This window comes from Epinephelus lanceolatus, chromosome 11, assembly GCF_041903045.1.
Source record: "Epinephelus lanceolatus isolate andai-2023 chromosome 11, ASM4190304v1, whole genome shotgun sequence".
Taxonomy (NCBI): Eukaryota; Metazoa; Chordata; class Actinopteri; order Perciformes; family Serranidae; genus Epinephelus; species Epinephelus lanceolatus.
In genome coordinates, this window is record NC_135744.1 from 17,535,152 (window position 1) to 17,554,461 (window position 19,310).

Below are 19,310 nucleotides of genomic sequence, written 5' to 3' on the forward strand. Positions count from 1 at the left end.
GTCAATGCTTTACATACAGTGACACAGAAACAGCCTTCTTTGATTAAAGTCTATTGGAGCTTTAACATTCAAATGAGCTTTCCTTCACTGGAGCGCCAAAGATCTGAAATTAATCTTCTTCATCTACTCAATGTCAACTTGGGAAATAAGTACAATCTTCTTATAGGATTACTCTTGACATCTTAGTAGCTTAGCCCTTAATGGTTAAGGTTTAGTATAGTTTAGCCTTTGTTCAGTAAACAATGCTTGGCTACTGTATGAACTTGTAAATCCAAGCAGCACACAGGAGACAGAGGAGAACACAGGCGAAGACGTGGAACAAAATGCACAAAATCCTCCTCTGGGATGGCAGATTTGAACTTCTATCATTATTTAGAATAAATAGATTTTGACAACATATTACAGCCCAACTGATGCTGAATCTTTGAGGCTGATCCTGCTGCTGACACTCTGCAAAATGTGTGAGCTTAACAGTTAAAAAAATAAACTTGTAAACGGTCCATGGTGGACAAACTATGTTGGTGTCACAGTTTATAATCAACATCAAACAAGTCTTTCTGCACAGCAGTTTCCTGATACTTAACAGCCGACATCAAAGCTGATCTCAAAGATATTAACCACCGTATCAAACTGAAACTGTCACATTTAAGATTATCTAGACTTAAAATCTCATGGCACACTTTTTAAAGGAACAGTGCCTCATTTTCGGAAATGCTTGTTGACAATAGATCGATACCTTTCTCATGTCTGTAAATATAAAGATGCCCGAGGGACACAAAATCCTCCTACTAGCACCTGTAAAAGGTCACTAATTTCTTAATGTTTTGTGTGGATTCAAATACAAGATGTAAAGTGGAGGGTCCATCAATATGAAGTCTAACCCACAGAGCTATTATTTCTAGGGATGTCCCGATCCAGCTTTTTTACTTCCGATCCGATACCGATATTACAGCCTTGAGTTTTAGCCGATACTGATACTGATTTGATCCAAGCGCGTAGTCATGTCATGTCAGTCATGTTAGAAAAGGTTTGATCAAGCGATATTACTCTAACAAGAACAACTACTTAATCCGGTTAGTGAGAATGATCCACAACAGTTGGTATGAGAAACTGACCTGTTTATTGTGAACAGGATTAAATAAACAAACTTTAAACTTGAACATTAACATTAAATAAAAAATATAGCTGGTTTGCTTTGGCTGCTTTGGCCCCTTAATAAATAGAAAATAAATCAACACAAGAAATCTTTAAAATGTCTTAACATTGAAATTAAAATAGCAGCAAGACTCCACACACTTGTGCTTTGGCCCCCTAATAAATAAAAAATAGATTAACACCAGGAGACATTGTTGACATTTAACAAACAATGCAGCCTTTCCTTTTCAGTTATTTTTGTAGTGTCAGTGCCATGAAAAACTGGATCGGAGTTCTTGGATCTGCATTTTTCCATGCAGTCTGATCCGATGTCGATGCACATTTTTTGCTAATATCGGCGGCCGATACTGATCCAAATATCGGATCGGGACATCCCTAATTATTTCTAATCACAGTAAAGGTTTCCAAAAAAACAAAAAAAAAAAAAACAAAACCCCGACACACACATAGAAGTGCTTAGTGGTAGAGCAGGTGCCCCATGTACAAGGCTGTTGCCGCAGCGGCCCGGGTTCGAGTCCAGCCTGTGGCCCTTTGCTGCATGTCATCCCCCTTCTCTCTCTCTCCCCCTTTCACACTCAACTGTCCTATCCATTAAAGGCAAAAAAATGCCCAAAAAAATATCTTTAAAAAAAAAAAAAAAAAAAAAACTGCAGTTCCCCAAATGGCCACTTGAGGCTGGCTACAAAAGTGAGTCAAACCCCAAAGGCAACCACATTAAAATGCCCAACTTTACAGCAGAAATAAACATGTTTACAGCCTGGTACAAAAAATAGGTTTAGTCTCTGTAGCTAATTTTTCCGTTCATGTTGACTGTTATAATTAAGGACATGTCTGCTTTGAGTGCCAGGTGGGTGCTACCCTGTGGCAGCGTTGGTGAGGAAATGTGACCATGGCTTAACTCCTAAAATCAGAGTTTAGCCGTAGCCGTGGCTGTTATGACATAGCATGAAAGTTAATTGCAACTTTCTGGTTGCATATAAAGTCTTGTCCAGCGTTTGGTCTTGTCCAGTGTAATACAATGTCAGTGAAGCAGTGACATTTAACGTTAAAGCTAACTGAGAGGAAATCTGCCAGCAGTATTCAGAACATCAAGGTTTGCGCAGTTAAAATCTTTCACATCTTTAAATATGATTGAAAGGCTGCTCTTCAATGTTGGCTTTCAAAGCGAGTACAAAGTATTCTGTCAGTTGATAAATCTGACTCACAGGTTATTGTTGTTGCTCATTTACATATCCAAATATATAATTGTTGCCTGAGACAAAGGATGTTACGAGGGGTAAACTTGCTCAGTCTGTCTGACGCCTCTTTGAAAAACAATAAACCAGTGTTATGCATTTAAATGAGGCCAGCTGCTGACAGTAATGTGTGATATTGACATAGCTTGTTGGTTATACGTTAAACCATACCTGACTTTTCATGCACGATGGAGAAGAGTAGCCTCTTGGAGATGTGGATGCCGGGAGGGCTCTGACCTTGCTCACCAGGTAGTCGTGTCGTCTCATCTGAAAATGTAAGATGAATGAATATGTTCAGATCAGTTCACTTGCAGTCAGAGATGTTCACTAGATGTTCGGTAATTACTTTTTTAGTTTGACTAAATTATGTGTTTTTCTACATTTTAGAGTCTTGACTTTTATTGGAGCACTTCAAATAAACAGTAGGTAAACAACCTGACTTACCTACCCAACTACTGGTGGCTCTGTGTTAAATGACTCATTTAGAGATATGAGTATAACAAGAATATGTGCTATAAAAGTAAAGTGCTGCTTTGGATGAAATAATGAGCAGTATAATAATCAGACTTCAAAGCACACAGCAAATTTAACACTTTTCCAGGCACACCGGAGGCGAAGGATAAAGCACTTAGTCTGAAATACATTTTTTTAATACAGAGATTTTGCTTTTCATTATCATTATGATCATCATTGTGAATGTTATGTCAATCTTGAATTTTGCCTATTCACAAAAGGGATCTTCTGAAATTCACCCAATATTGTTTGAGAAGGAGCCAATGTTCTGCAGCTGGCAGTCAAGCTCTGGCTGTTCTGCTCTGTTAATGCTGCGACTGTGGAACACCCACCCGAAACATCATATAACACTGTTAGAACCATGAATGTATAAAGAGAACTGTACACAAGAACATTTTTTTTTCATTTCATTTCATTTCATTTCAAATGAAAGGAATGCCAAAGAATGAGGTCGCTGAAACAAGTGGCCAAAATAAGTTATCTCCGTGGGGTGGCTGGGCTCAGCCTTAGAGATAGAGTAAGGAGCTCAGACATCCGGGGGGAGCTCGGAGTAGAGCTGCTGCTCCTTCATGTTGAAAGGGGTCAGTTGAGGTGGTTTGGGCATCTGATCAGGGTGCTTCCTGAGCATTCCAGGCACGTCCCACTGGTAGGAGGCCCTGGGGTAAACCCAGAACACGCTGGAGGGATTACATATCTCATCTGGCCTAGGAACGCTTTGGGGTCCCCCAGGAGGAACTGGAAAGTGTTGCTGGGGAGAGGGACGTCTGAGGTGCTGTGCTTTGCCTGCTGCCCCGCGAGAGATGTGTCCAAGTCAGCGGATTTTTGAGGTACATCATCTTCCCAGTACAAACATTTAAACAACTTTTATTTAAATCACTGTGTACTAAAAGTTGAAAAATTCACTAATAGCCAAATCTAAAATGATTTTCCAACTGTCATTCACGTGAACCCTAGACTGAGCAGGTGGGAGGAGGGGTTAAAGTTAAGTGTACTTGCTCTAGTGAGGATGCGGGTGAGTTTATACCAGAAAGTCGAATGTTTTTGGCTTCATGAACCACTGAGAGACTTTCATAGGAATGAACAGGGCCGGCCTCCCACACTGTATCCCAGTGGTTCTCGAATGGTGTGCTGTGATGCAAACCCAGGTGTGCCATGGGATTTCGTGATAACCACACAGTATTATTACAATATTCAACTGGGCCTATACCAAAAGTTATGAATGAATTGTTATTTGACTGTATCAGTATGTTGTGCGCACCCATTTCCTGATAAAGAAGCAAACTCAACCTAAAAAAAAAGAATCTAATTTGATTTAATTAAAAAAACCCTCACAAGGAACTTATTTGTCACCGTTCACACGTGGGAATTAGAAGTGCGTGACACATCACATTAGATTACATTATTTCCTGTTTAATGGATGTGTTATTAATGTTTTGATGTAATTTTAAACTCAAAAAGTTTGAAAACCACTGCTGTATCCAACTCTCTTTACATCCATGGTTGAAACTCACCCTTCACAAGGGTTGCACAATTATTCCAACATTAATCAGGATCATGATTTTGGAATTCCCTCAACTAAATGGACACGATCGACTGCGATACTGATGTTCAACATGTGTGCTCCTCTCTGCTTCATATCAAATTAATCGCCTCCTGAACTAACAGCCAGCCTTCACTTTTGAAGAGCTGTCATGCCGCTATGCATGCACCCTGCAGCAGCAGCCTGAGAACATTTTTCCTGAATGTTGTGACTGCAGACGGGCAAAATGAAAATCATCTGTTCATCATCCACCATCATCTGCTGTGTGGAAGTATTTCGGATTTAAAGTACATGAAACTTGTGTCTGCTCTGCGACACAGCACAACGTACTTGTTAAACAACCTTAAGAAAACACCACAATCTGAATGAACGAGGCCAAGACAAATACTGCTGCTGAAGTTACCTCAATAAATCCCTGTGCATCAACTCAAATATCCAGAATGATGCTGCATAGAGCGCCACAGCACCGTGAACATACATGAGTACAATACACTAGTACATTTGTACCTCAGCAGGAATGTAGCACAACATGGAGCGAAAGCAGTCCTCTGTTTATTTAAATGTGAAAGTACAATAAAAAATCCTTTGCCCCTAAAATCAATGAATAATTGCTATAAGTAATCATGATCTCGATAATCGTGATCATCATTTTGGCCATAATTGTGCAGCCCTTCCCTCCACACACGGACATCTTACCATTGTTTGCACAGTCCTTGACAGACGTGCTTATCTTGTCTGTCCCTACTGTCCAGTTGGCCAGCCTGTCCTTGCCCAGGTTGAGGAGCGACATGGGCTTGAAATCCAACTTGCCATCCGGGTGAGGTTTGGAGGACATGGGCATGCCGTACAGGAAGTTAGACAGGACAGAGTTGCTGGAAGTGGCGGGACTTGATGATGTGACTACCTGGGCAGTAGTCTTCCCTGGGCCGTGGCTGCTCGGTGTTATGACGGTGGTGGAAGAGTTGTGATTGACATCAGTGCTGGATTTGGCTTCTCGAGACAAATCTTCTGCTGGCCTGTACACAGACACAAAATCAAGAGGAAAGCCATTTGGAGGGTCACATACATCACAGCAAGACATCAAGTGTTTTGTAAACTGTATTGCCTGCCAATTGCCTCTTGGCTTACACCAACATTTGCTGCAGAAACAGCTCTTTTTGAGGAGGGCGAATGGATCTGCTCCATTATGACATCGCCTTGATAACCTTTAGAGAAAGTAGCTAAACGATAAATGAAATGAGATGATGTGTTTATTTGGTATTTCAGCTCTTCACCTTTGCCTTCGATTCTACGGTTGTTCTCTCTTCCTCTCGTCATGTGCTTCTTCAAGATAAAGTGGCAAACGGACCAAACACAAGTTTAAGTCTCTATCTTAACAACATTTACACTGTGTTGCATGTATTTTTAGGTTGTTCATATTCAGCTTTCCTTATGCAAATGATGACACAGTAAACCCTCAGTTTTTTCTGGGCAAGGCATGTGACAGTTCTTAATGGTGCAAACACTGAGAGGAGAGTCTTTACACTCTGCTACAAATCAGAGAAGGCAAAACTGAAACTGAAAAAATATGTGAGTAATCTAATTACTTGATAGCTGCAGAGCATTTAGTGTTTTCAAGGCAGGGTTCACATTGAAGGGAAACTTTGGTATTTTCCCACCTGGACCTTTATGCTCTGCCATTTCTCCTCTAATCATCACGCAGTAACCTGTGACAGGCTGTTATGTTACCACAACTATCACAGGATGGATGGAGCTTTTTGTCGAGCTGCGAGCATCACCTAGGTTTACATTACCAAAGGTTTATGACAAAATCACTTGACGACACAGACTCCTGTGTGCGCACGGTGAGAGAGGAGAGGGAGAGACGCTGTGCTGCTGCCAGAGGAGCCGCTGAATGAGTTCCCTCTGAGCGGTAAGTCACTAAAAGAGTCTGAGAAGTCCGGGGCTGTTCATAAAACATTCAGGATGCCAGTTTATTCCACACTGCTGAAGCTGCTCCTCTTTTAGTATCACGATACTAATTTTTCATATATCAAAAATAATACCTGTATGATTGTGAACGAGATGATATGGCACACCCCTCACATTTGGCCAATCAGATGGAGCCCTACTGCCCTAGATGCCAGGATGTAGATGCAAGAGGGTGACTTAAGGCCTACTGGTTTTGTTTTTTCTCATGTCAAAAAAACTGCTGAGAGTGAACTTGTGTTTTGGACATGATCATACTGCCCATGATGTGCTCTGCATAGATCTAACACCTGTCCGCCCGCCCACACGTTCCCATCACCCGGCTCTCTGAAGCTCGGTGTGCTGCCATTTCCTGCTGAAGAGGAAAGGGTGGCAAGACGGTCCCCAAGGACTGCTGGTAGACAATAACCTTGTATTTTAAGGTTCATAAAATACACCACGAATAAGTAGGATATTACTACAGACTATCCTGTCATCTTACTGCATCACTCACTGACGCCATGTCAGTGGTGCTTTTCTTTCTCCACTTGAATGTTTATCAAAACAAATTCTGTGACACTGACATGTTGGTTACAACAGCTTAATAGAATAATTAGAGCTAACGAAACAAAAACTGCTTGGGTGAATTCACATTTTTACAGCCTTCAGGATTAGTGTATCTTCCTGGGTAACCTAACCTAACCCTGTAAGTTTATATGGGGTGTTCACTTTGTATTGGTAAACACATACTGGGCTCATGACCTTGATCAGCCTGACTTAAATGTATATTGCAATCATACCAGTACCCTCCCCACAACTACATACTATAATCAGAGCATTTTGGCTGTCAACAGGTTCAAAGTCAACATAGACTGTCCCTGCATGACATTCCCGCTCCTGTCCTTGCTGTCACCTGTTCATTATGATCTGTTTATAAGCTGAGTGACTGAGCTGACCTCTCAAATAAATGTTGACTTAACCTGAAGTCCTACAACAAGAACCAGTAGCTAGGCTTTGTTCAGACAGACATCCGCACTGTGTGAAAAAATTCTTGTTCAATTGAAAGGTGTTTTTTTTTTTGGCTGGATCAATCTGCATTGGCACCCCCGACATCAACATAAATCTTACTCCAAACATGTTCTGGAGAGAGACTAACATGTAACCTGAGAGAGTGTTTTTCCACAGCTGAATTAAAACCCTGTCTATCCTTCACTAATGCACTACAGCCTGTCTGCTACCAATAACTAGCTCCAATAGATGCCAGGACAGCTATGTGCTTTCAGCCATACACAAGCATCTATCTCTGGAAAGCATTAGAGGCTAAGTTGAAATGCCAAACTTCCTTTTTTCCATTTTGGTGTGATCAGATGTGAAACAGCTGGTTTCATAATCTGATGCGAGCGTTCAAACAGCAGTCTGTTATCCCCCACAGCAGTGTGTTAGACAGTAACAGACAACAGATTTTGACTTCGCAGATGCACCTTTTTACTGTGAACTGGATGCGGTGGCTCTGCTCCAGAATCTTCATCAGTGTCTTGGTATCATACTCAGAGGGCTTCTTCAGGGTGACTCCCTCAGGCAAACCGTGGGCCACCACACAGCTGGGGTCCTTCTGGATCCACTCATAAGGCACAGGGACCAGGCTGCTCTTCCCAACAGCCTCACCTGCACATTGCACGAGGTAGTGTGAGCACAATGGCAATGTAGTACAGAATAAAACCTAAACGAAAACGCTTCTGTTCTGCTTTTGGATAACTAGAATTACAACTAACTAAGGATAAATCTTTGCTTTGGTCATTTATGTTTTTGTTATGAATAGGGTTTCACAGTTAAGATAAGAGTTGTATGGCATTAAAAATAACTACTGAAGAAAACATGCTGCACTTGGTAAATCCTTACTGTAGAGTACAGTGAAGACTTCCTCCACCATCTTCCTCAGAACAAAGATGTTGGACTGAGCATCCGATGGAGCTCTCGGTTTCCCGTGCTCACCATCTTTACTCGGTTTGCTGAGATCGCCTTCCTGGTCTTTGGTATGGGCGTTTGCTGTGGTCAGATTCTGCAGACATGGCCCCCCTAAAGCCAAATAACAAAAACAAGATTAGAGATAACAAGTGCAAAAGAACATTTCAGATGCTTGTAGGTCCAAATCGAACAAAATATGAGTCTGAAGAAAGTAAATTTAACTTTCTTTTTACGATTGTTTTTCCTTAACGAAGTCAGTTCTTTGACTTTGAAGTAGCTGTATGTGACATTCATTCATTTATATAGCAGCAAACCAGTATTTGTTATGCAAAGATATAGTTGAGTAATGGCAGCTTCTGTGTGGCCTGTTGTGGTAGCCATGCTGGCCACATTCTCCTTGGTGCATGTGAGTCCCTATGAGTGTATCCCACTGGCTAGCTCTTCACCACAACTCTGCACTGCACCCATACCACTGTTACCTCTGATATCACAGAGATTGCGCTATAGGGCTGTTATCAAGTCCCTTCTTTATGCTGCCTTTGCTTATTTACACAGAACCAAATGACGGCAGCATCATCCCGCTTCAGTGTGTGATTTTAGACAGCACACCAGCATCGTGGAATAAAGAGAGGCGTGACGGACGTGACATGTAAGACAACAGCGTCAGCAGCACTTTATAAATAATAACAAATGGCAAAAGATGGCAATAATAATTATTTACTGTCTCTGTTATATGGCAGCTGATCTTGTCCTCTGCTTAGAGTGTAAGGAGCTCCAAAATCTCATTGTTTTCCCAATTTGCAGACATCGACGTCCACTGTTCTTCTTCTTTGAGTTAGCCGCTAACTGCTAACAGCTACTTTTTCTCCTGCAGTGGTTCGCACACATACGCACTGTCAAAATGTCGCACATGTCCTGCCCGTGGTCCCTTTGTGCCAGCTGTCCTGTTTATAGAGACACTGTTTTGGTGCTATTACAACCTCCTGTGGCAGCTGAAATGCAAGACCGCTCTGTCCTCCTATTCTGCAATCGTACCCTATACACAGCATGCCGAGGAGGCGGAACAATATTCCCGCCTTGATCAGGCAGCGTAAAAGGGGTTTCTGAATCATAGATATTCTCTGAATGCCACATACAGCTCCTTTAAGGGTGCCAAATAAAACAAGAAAAAAAGAAGATTGAATATCTGGTTCCAAAAAAATGATAAATACCACATTTTGAAAAATGGTGCCATGTAATATGAATGACTTTTTTGTCTGACAGTGTGTCAGGATAAATGTAAAGCTTCTCAAACAACTGGTGATTAGGAAGGCAAGATTAAGTCACTCAGTTCAAACACTCATCATTTGTTGTTGCTGAATACCAACTACCTCAAACATACCTAAACAAACGGTTTATGTCTATTCTATTTCTTTACTAGACAAAACAAAGTGAAGCTACTGTTCCATGTAAGTGGCAGGAAAAACTCATTTCACCTTGAATAACCAGCCTGATAAGATTAAACTGCACAATGGGAGGTCACAACCCCTCAAATTCGGGTTATTAGCTGGGAAACATTGTTGAGTCTGAGGAGGTTATTTGCTGTTTTACTTTTGCTTTCAAGGTCAACAGCTGGGACTAAATGTCCCTGTGTTGATTCCTGAAATATGGCTCATCTTACAAACTTGCATACTAGTTTGTTTATAGGAAATGAAGGCCCTACAATTTGGATGAGAAGTATACTGACATATTTTCTCACAAGGCAGCTCTGTCGCCATCAGTGTGTGAGTGTGTATGTAAATGAGGGATTGAGAGGCCAATTGTAAAGTGCTGTGTCCATTACGGCAGAAAAGTGCTGTGTAAATGCACTCCATTTACCTTAATTTGAACCTCTATTAGTGACAAGTATTGCAACATTAACTTACACCTATCTCCTCCTAAACAAGCCTCTGACACGCTAACTGTTTGAGCGTTATGAGCAATTCAGTGATTGAGTTATTTTGCAAACGTAACACATCGAAAGGTTTTGCCAAATGAGATGTGACAAGACAGTTAGTGAATATATCTTTTTATTGAACAAAGTGTGATAAAATGTGTGAAACTGTAACTACTTTGTTTCCTGCCGAAGTGATCTGACATTGAGAAAACCCACGAGGTGCTGCAGTTATTGAAGCTTTTGGCTGAATCTGCATTTGTGCGATCGCAAAACTGTACAATCCTACAGGGAGAGGTCTGACACGAGTGCATTTTTATGTAAGTGCCTCACAGCCGTAGCTATAAAGAGACTGATCAATGCTCTGTCAAGAGGGAATAATAGAAAACAGCATTTGCAATTACACACGCAGGAGAGCAGAACTTACGGCAGAACTTGTAGAAGTCTGTTTGGATTTCCCTCCTGGAGTTGAGAAACACTCTGCCCTTATCTGTGCCGACAGCAATCACACTGTCTTCGTGCACGGTGACACACGCCACCTCAGCATTGAGCTTAGACATCGCCATGCACTGCAAAACAAAGAGGCATCATTTACTCATAAGTCATTACCATAAACTCTGAGGAGGACGTGCAACTCAAGAGTTTGTTAAGAGCTATTCTGATTCTCTTGAGATGGAACAAGATACTTAATTCAGCCCTCAGATACTCTCACAGGATCGTGCATATTATGAGTTTCATAAAACTGCTACAGAAACGCAATGTAGATGTTTATTAACATGTTTCAATGGGGGTTTTCAGTTATTTGCTAAGAGCAGTTAATAACCTTGACGCCACAGATTGAATAAGATCTCCAATGAAATGACATTGTGTGAGACTTGATCTGGAACATACCACTGAGTCGAGGGCAGACACCAGGCTGGTGAGGATCTCCTGTCTGGCTGACACCAGCGGGGCCTGTGGGTCGCCCCGGGAGTTTGTCCTGATGCCATCGCATGCCAGCTTCCTCATCTGAGCCATGCCTCTGTGGGGACCAGATGAATACAGTTTAGGCAGGAAGCCACGGTGCGACACAGACAAACTCTGTACGTGAGCATGCATTCATGTACACATGCAGCAGTGACCTGCATTCAAAGCAGTTTCTGCTGACATCACTTGGTTTGACTTTAAGCAAATATAAGCGTGCATTCAGGGTATCGATCTGAGACTGGAGGCTGGGAGATGAATCAAGTGAGAAAGGGGAGACGCTTTTTCTCACCTAGGGTGCATATTTCATATCCTAACGAGATAGATTCTACAGCTATATTAACAGCTCTGTGAGGCTTTATTTAGGCACAGTTAAATGCTTACAACATTATGTTAACATGCTCACCATCAAAAATGTTAACATACTGATAATTAGCATATAATACATCAGACCAGCAACACATAATCCAGAGTAGGCTCTCATCTCCACGCCCACTTTTGGAGGAAAACAATCCAGGATTACATCTTAACATCAACCGTGTGCACAGAGGAGGTTGAAACATGCCTCCAAATTTCTAATGAAAACAAAGCGGTTGAAAATAATGAGGCAAACCGAAGAGTTGCTGTGTAGGTATCATGCCATGGCCAACTCCTTGTTGCCTTTTGGGGGGAAAAACGCACTGTGACATAAGGAGAGAAACAAGGAAATGCAGACAAGCTGGTGTGTAGCGGGTTAATCAAGGCTTTCACAATGAAATCTGAGGCACTTAATATACCCAATATTCACTGTCAGTGTGGTAAATTACTAAATTGTGCTGGTGACAGTGAACATTAGCTGAGTCTAAGGCTGCTGCAGTCACTACAGTCATACAGTATAGCAGCATGACTGTCGTCTCCAGCTAAATATCAGCCTGGATCAAACGGCTGGCTGTTATGAGGTTGGTTTTTACAAACAACAGTGATTCAATCAAATACTGATGTCCAGATTAGCAATATCCGGCCACTGTGTTGGGTCATTTATCCACTTGGAAGGGACATGATGCCGATCAACATTAATTTATTAAGTTATCCTGAATGCTCAGGTTCATGCAAGGTCGCAAAACAACCATTAGACATGTCTACATAGCAGATGTTTGTTTAACAAGTAATAAATGCATGCAGACACGCTAAAATATAATCCACACACTTTAAACTGCATTGACAAAAATATAAAATATGATCTTTGGCTTCCTATCCCCCAAAATAGGGCACAGCCTGGACATTCTGCGAAGGTATTTGGTCATAAACCAGAGTATTGGACAAATGTGAGTTTTTAATTAATCCTGAAGAAGATGCAAATGTGTGACCAAAGTTTCATGGCAGTCCATTCAGAAGCTGTTGTGACATTTCATTCAAAACCACAAATGTCAGCCTTACTATACGTTCAAACCAACAGCGACCAGAGCTTCCAAAACGGCGGAAGTCATTCATTTTCAATGCGAGCCCGGCGACTTGGGCGACCTGGTCGTCAGCCGCGCGTCTTGGCCGACCAAAGCGACCGGAGCGGTCCGGAGGGGAGTTAAAACTCGTTTAACTTTATGGTAATGAGCTCAGATGCATTTCGGCAACAACCAATCGGAATGCTGACATGCTTCGATGAAGCGGGTCCCAGAGAACAAGCCATGTAACTTTAGTTCCTACAGCACACTTGTTCCGACAATGGATATCGAAAAGTTTATTACAGTAGTCTGCTTTGCGGCTCCTTTAAATTGACAAGCACAATCGAACGTTCGAATGATTCATGTGATGAGCGACTAGAGCGACCAAAGCCGCCACACAGTCGTGCTTCTTGGGCGTCCGCGAGAGACTTTGCCTCTTTGGAAGCTTCTGGTTTGAACATACATTTATAGTGGCACTAGAGGAAAGTCAGAGGATCTACAAAGTCATTAGGATTCATCATCTGTAAACCATAAATGTCTGTGCAAAATTTTGTACCAATCCATCAGGTAGATATTGAGATATTTCACTGGATGAGTGAAAAACTTTGAGCTGCTGGTGGTGTTGGAGAAAAAGTCGCAGGCTCAACAATAGTGATCCAAACTAAGATATTCATGTCTGGGCCAAAGTGGCCGACCGACCAACAAGGACATCCCTAGAGCCACTCCGCTAGCATGGCTAAAAGCCAAATGAATTTGTATTCGCAAGTTATGGTTTGCCTTTGTCATTTGGGGCTAATTAGAGCACTCGCATGATGTCATACAAGCCACTTTCTAATGCACTTTCTCTCCTTGACAGATGGTGCAGGAAAAAGAGATACCAAGATAACGCCTTAAGTTTCCATCACTGCACGTAGAGTACCATGGTGCAACTGTGTGATACATTTAAACAGACGCTTCCTTTAAAAAACAAAATCACCTCAACTCCAAATAACAAGACAGACAATGGAAATTAAAGTAAAGAGGCAAACACATAGGAATTGTTAAAGAAAAACTGCTCGGCTAAAGCCAGGCACTATGTTCTCATGGCAACTGAAACCCGTCTCCTTGGAAACTAATCTCGGGGCATTTGAACAATGCAGCTCTGGCCTTTAATCTCTCCAGACACTGGGAACCATTATACTAGCCTCTGGCAAGCCCAAACCACTGACTCAATAGAGAGAGGACAGAGAGGTAGAGAGAGATAGACAGAGGCAGGGAGAGAAAAGAGGAGGGTGGGTGTGGTGGGGTTCAGCTGCACCAGTCTGAACGTGCCAAGTCTGTTGGCCATCTAAATCTGCCTCCCCTGAGGCCACAGCAAACATTAGCCCCTTCCTAAATTATTACAGCCTCGAAATAGATGGCCTCTTTCCCTCACATATTTAAAAGGCAAAGGAAAGTAGCGAGGAGGAGAAAGGTGGGGATAAGCGTAGGCTCGGGATAATGCCATGTCAATTGCTGTGCAAGAGGAAGCACAAGCACAGTGTCACGGTCATGTTATGGGTGCTCTGTGAATATTGAACAGTTCAATGTGGGACAACATTAAAAAAAAAAAATAAGGCAACCAACCATGAGTGTACTATACAGATGAAGGAAAAGAAAACCCAAGATTCTGAGATGCAAATCCTGCTGCAGCTCTGCTGATAGTGAATGACGCAAACTTTGTGGACTTGCCAACACTATTCACTGTGATTTCATCGAAACCATCACTTTGACAAAAGCTCACTTATTCTCTGAGCCCACAAAAATCTGCCAGCAATCCTTTTTAGTGGGAGCTACAGGTTTTGGAACTTGTACGGACTTTGTGCTTTAGTTTCTGTCTTTCAAACAGAGTTCAGTATCATGTAAAGAGGCAATCTTAAGGGTAAAGGAAAAAAACCCATTGACGTATGATTCGAAAACTGCTAAAAAGATGATTAGCAGTAGCCAACAAACTAAAAAAACCTTCCACTTTTTTTTAAACATATCGACTGATGTCTTACTACGATGTATGCCTCTTGCAGGGGCTTTCCTGCATCTTAAAATCCTGGGCAAACTGCCGGAGGGCCATTTGGAGCTAACCTCTAAGTGAATTTAAATTTGCCCACAAACTGCATAAAACCTTTTTAAGAAGACCAAAAAAGGGGCTGTAATGCGATGAAGATGTTTACTGACAGAGGGGTACTTTGGCTGCAAATCTAAATAATGTCAATATCTACACAAGTCAGCCAAGGTGACCGATGAATATTTTGTGTCTACGACAGCTCTATGTCAGTTTTCTTTCTTCTTTGGGGTTCTAAAAAAAGGGCTAAACATCACCACATGAAGGTGTATTCGCAGTAGCATTAACCAGAGCTTTTAATTAAGCCATTGTTTTTCAGCATTTACACCAACTTTACATGTCTGTACTCTTCTCTAAGTTAGTAGTAAACCTGTAACTTGGCTTACATAGTCAAATTACGAAAATTAAAGTCTGCTGGCCTGATTCGTGAGGCATCTGTTACTCTCTCAAGTCTGTGTTTTGGATTAACAAACATTTATGTCAAACAAGAAGTGCTGAGCGATATGGAGAAAATCAAATATCAAAACATTTTTTACCAAATCCCTCGATATCAACATTGCAACGATATTCTAGGGCTGACTACTGGTGCTTTCATGAAATATTTACACAATTACATTTCTGATAAATAATCGTCAGTAATGTGGATATGATGACTAAGAGGGTAAAGGCAAATAAAAAAGCAGCTAGAAGCGTCTGGTAAGTTTAGAAAATGACATCACCTTACTGTAATGCAGCCTTTAAAACCAGACAAAGACAAAAGACGACATCCACTCTCATATCCCAATACAATATAATATCGATACACTGACCAGCCCTACTTGAAAGCATGATGATGTGGTAACACACAAGGTCAGCATTGCCTACGAATGGTTTAACAAGATGTGACAGTATTCCAGAAAGTTTAATGGGACTTTAAACGCCCTGCGCACCTACACAAGCGTTTTCACTTATTCCTGATAATTACAGACCTCTGCTCAGGTTGAAGTTGGGCAGGGCAAAACTAAAATCAAGTGATGCCATGACACAAAATAAATGGCTGCACTCCATCAGACTGTGCCTTGTAATGTTAACTCCCTATCAGCTGATTGTCAAACAGTAGCAAGTAGTGGAGCAGCTGTAGGCTTTAGATGTACTCTGAGGAGTGTTTGTTTTAATCTTGAGCATGTGAATGAGGACACACGAGCTTTCAGGTGATACAGTACGCATCACTGCCAATGGTTTCACACTATTCCTCTGATCTACAGGTGGCGGTGAGCTGCCAAGAAACGGCATTGCTAGTTTTTCATGAGGAATGACATGCATTCAACATGTTTTATTCACCCTCAAGGATACACACAGTGTCCTTTGGTGAGGAGCACTGAATATAAACAGGAACTCTGTGTGTTGACAAGGTAACTCCACAGGGTACCTTTCATTTAATCTTTTGATGTGTTGGCAGTATATCACATTATCAGGTGGATTCAGCCAAGGCGAGCTATGTGACGTATGAGTCTGTCTGTGTTATTTGTCATGCTGTTGGTCCACATGTTAATTTGTTTATGTGCTGCATGGTGCCATGGATTTGGGTCAGCGTGTCGTTTTTAGGATGGAGTCAACTACGCCCGACTGGCCCAACTGGTTAAACTTGCACTCTGCAGTATGTTCGATAAAGGTTAAAAATCTGACTGATAACAGGTGGAAGATAACTAATAAGAGTTTCAAAGGCAATGTTGATTAAGTGTAGTTGGTACACGCCAACACACCTGAGAGTATGTTGAATTAGGTGGGATTATATGAGAGAATTACACAGGTACAAAGGATCCTTGGGACAGATGTTTTGTTTCAGAGGTTTGCTGCTTGTTCGATATTCAGTGGGCTAAAATAAGTTAGTAACTGAATGACTCTTGGAGCAAAATGAGCATCAGTCTCAACTACACATCTGGCATTTCACTAATCAAATAATGCGTGACAGTTAATTTCTTCAAGGAAGAAAAAGGCACAACTGCAATTTTGACGTACCAGCAATTTACAGTAAGCCAGGGTGTGGTTTGACAGCTACTATCTAACTTATCATTACAGCATACAACAACATAATCCCTTTGTTTACACCCTGTGCCCGAGGCCGTGGCCTTTTGGGAATGTCATCGGTGATGTTATGATTTTTAACTGCTCCGGTGCCAGGCAGGATTCAGTGGCGAACAAAGGACAACAGACATCAGCTTTGTGAAAATCCAATTCATATCAATCCTCCAACAAAGGACTGGATTTGACGAAATTAAAGCAACATAATGGATGGCGATATTGTGCATGGCATTTGCAGTTAATAGGATGAATCATGCACAACCAGTTATCCTTTGAGCACTGCATGGTTATTATTTTACAATTGAAAATACAGTAACATATAGTGCTTTTACACATTTTCCTTTTCATCTGCTGACAATACTTAAAACAAAATGCTGTGTTTTAAGGGTTTTGTGTTTATATAGCAGCAATTCAATGGCTTTATAACAGGTCAGCATGGCCATAATACTTGAGCTTGTTAATTAACTCATCAGAGTAACAAATATTCAGAATAACAGCTGATTTATTTTACTCAGGATGATTACAAACAAGGTAACTTTAAACTGCCATACTCTGAATTGAGCTGGCCTGTTGCTGTATTCACAGAAGATATTTTAAGGTACGAGCAGGGCCAGGAGTTGTGCTGAGAGTTTCTTGTGCTGGGAAATGCTGCCAGGAGAACTACTATTAAGTTCACATCACATGAGAGAGGAGAGGAATTACTTTGAAAAGCTGGACCCAGGAGAGAAAGCTCCAAACTACAGGATATGAGACCAGGGTGCAATAAATACAGTCTGGGTCTGTTCTTGTAAAGGAAATGAGCGTGTGTACAAATCCGTCTTATTTCTCTCCGTGTCTTGTGGATTCAATCCGGCAGACAGTTGCAGCTGACAAAGTTTTATCTCAGTCAGCTTTTTATAAACTTTGACGCTTCTTGTACCAAGTACAGGCAGACAGCTGGGAGCAAAATGGGAAGAAAACAGCACTCTAACTAACGCTGTCTGGAGTCACTGTGACACACAACAAACACTTCGCCTTATCGAAATTGTTGTCTGTTTTGTAGTTTAACAAACACTCCGCCAACCGTGCTACTCTCAATACAAGATTGTAATTAACGATAAGGCAATTAGCAACCCATTGTTTGAGTTTATTGCAGCTTTATACGGTCAAACACGGCTGGAAATTAACTCAGCGAGACTGTCGGTTAAATCTTTCTGTATTTAAACTGTTTCGCTGAAGTTCAAACGTCTTGTTTCCCTTCTCCTTTACACTCGCTACGTTAGCTAGCTGGCTTTGTTGTACTAGCTCGGTAACCTTATCAGTGATAGCAATATATGGGGGGGATAATTTAGCAAGCAGACAGACGCTGTATCCTAATCGTAAATAAAGGCTAGCACTCCACTCGCAAGGTTACAGGGAGAAGTCCCCTGTAGGCTGACTTAACCGCTAACTAACAGCAACCTTTCTTCACTACTTACCGTGTGTCTAACTAATCAACGCTGGCTCATTAGCTAACGGTATCATAATAACGTTCGGGCGAGCTAACTAGCTAGCTTACACTCGTTAGCTCTGTAGCGTTAGCCCTTTTGCTAGCTAGCGCTAGCACTTTCCTTTCATCTCCTCCCCCAGTCCTGAAATTAGGTTATAATCTGTAATTTCTAAATGTACAGTAACGAAAAGCAACACGCTCCACGACAGCAAACTATATAACTGCTCATGAATATTAAAAGGGACGGCGAAATCTCACCTTAATTAGCGATTAAATAGCCTTGTTGCTGCTGTCAATCCCGGAATAGGTTTATTCCCCCGTTTTAATCCATCAGAAACGCTCACAATTCCCATCCACAATGAAGCTGTGCCGTCTGCTAAAACATCGTAATCCGCCACATCACAATGTGGACTCCGACCGCACGTTTTACTCTCTATTATTTGTGTATTTTTTCTTAGTTTATTTGTCTTTTTCCCTTAACAGAGCAGGGTGTCCCTTTCCCCTTTCTTTGTTCTGTAATCCAGTAAAATTGAAACTCATTCGCCTCCTGCTAATCCCAGCCCAACTCAACAACAGCATCTATTGGCTGCGATTTACATACAGGATTAACGGAGGAACCTCTGGAAATACCCCCGGGCGACAAAATTTACATGCAAAGGAAATATTCCAAGTGCGATTTCTTATTATATTAGGACTATGACAGTTCAAATCACTGTCTGCCACTTGGCTGCAACTTCACACTGTCAGTTTTGCTTTGAGAAATCCCACAGACTGCATGAATGTGTGGTTTGGTGACAGTTGTTGAGTGTCCAAATTATTTATTTTTAAAGATTTAGTCAAAGTGGATGTACAGCAGCTACATGGATCTTCTGGCCATGACATTTATGCCACGGCTCTCTTGTGATTGCCTAAAATAGCTTGTCAGTTTGATATAGGGTAAAGTTCATATCCTTGGGGAGGGAAACAAATAGTTATCTTGTAATAAATGTTGCCAGAAACCATTTATAATTAACCTAATCCACTACATCACTATAATCTGGTTACTTTTGCATTAAT

At 41.5% G+C, this 19,310-nt stretch overlaps 1 protein-coding gene across 5 annotated transcripts in view; it reads right to left on the reverse strand.

Moving 5' to 3' along the window:
- gtf2ird1 (GTF2I repeat domain containing 1) overlaps positions 1-18,761 on the reverse strand; it is a 41,767-nt gene extending 23,006 nt beyond the window's left edge. For 4 of the 5 annotated variants that reach the window (XM_078172323.1, XM_078172321.1, XM_078172322.1 and 1 more), the window contains exons 1-7: positions 18,513-18,761; positions 11,159-11,288; positions 10,695-10,836; positions 8,290-8,466; positions 7,872-8,055; positions 5,140-5,459; positions 2,562-2,657 (exon numbers count right to left, since the gene is read on the reverse strand). In XM_078172323.1, the coding sequence (XP_078028449.1) occupies positions 2,562-2,657; positions 5,140-5,459; positions 7,872-8,055; positions 8,290-8,466; positions 10,695-10,836; positions 11,159-11,284 (1,045 nt within the window). In that variant the 5' untranslated portion in view covers positions 11,285-11,288; positions 18,513-18,761. Of the gene's footprint in view, positions 1-2,561; positions 2,658-5,139; positions 5,460-7,871; positions 8,056-8,289; positions 8,467-10,694; positions 10,837-11,158; positions 11,289-18,243; positions 18,356-18,512 lie in introns of those variants that run through there. The other variant, XM_078172320.1, reaches the window with a different exon arrangement.
- Positions 18,762-19,310: the final 549 nt, after the last annotated feature.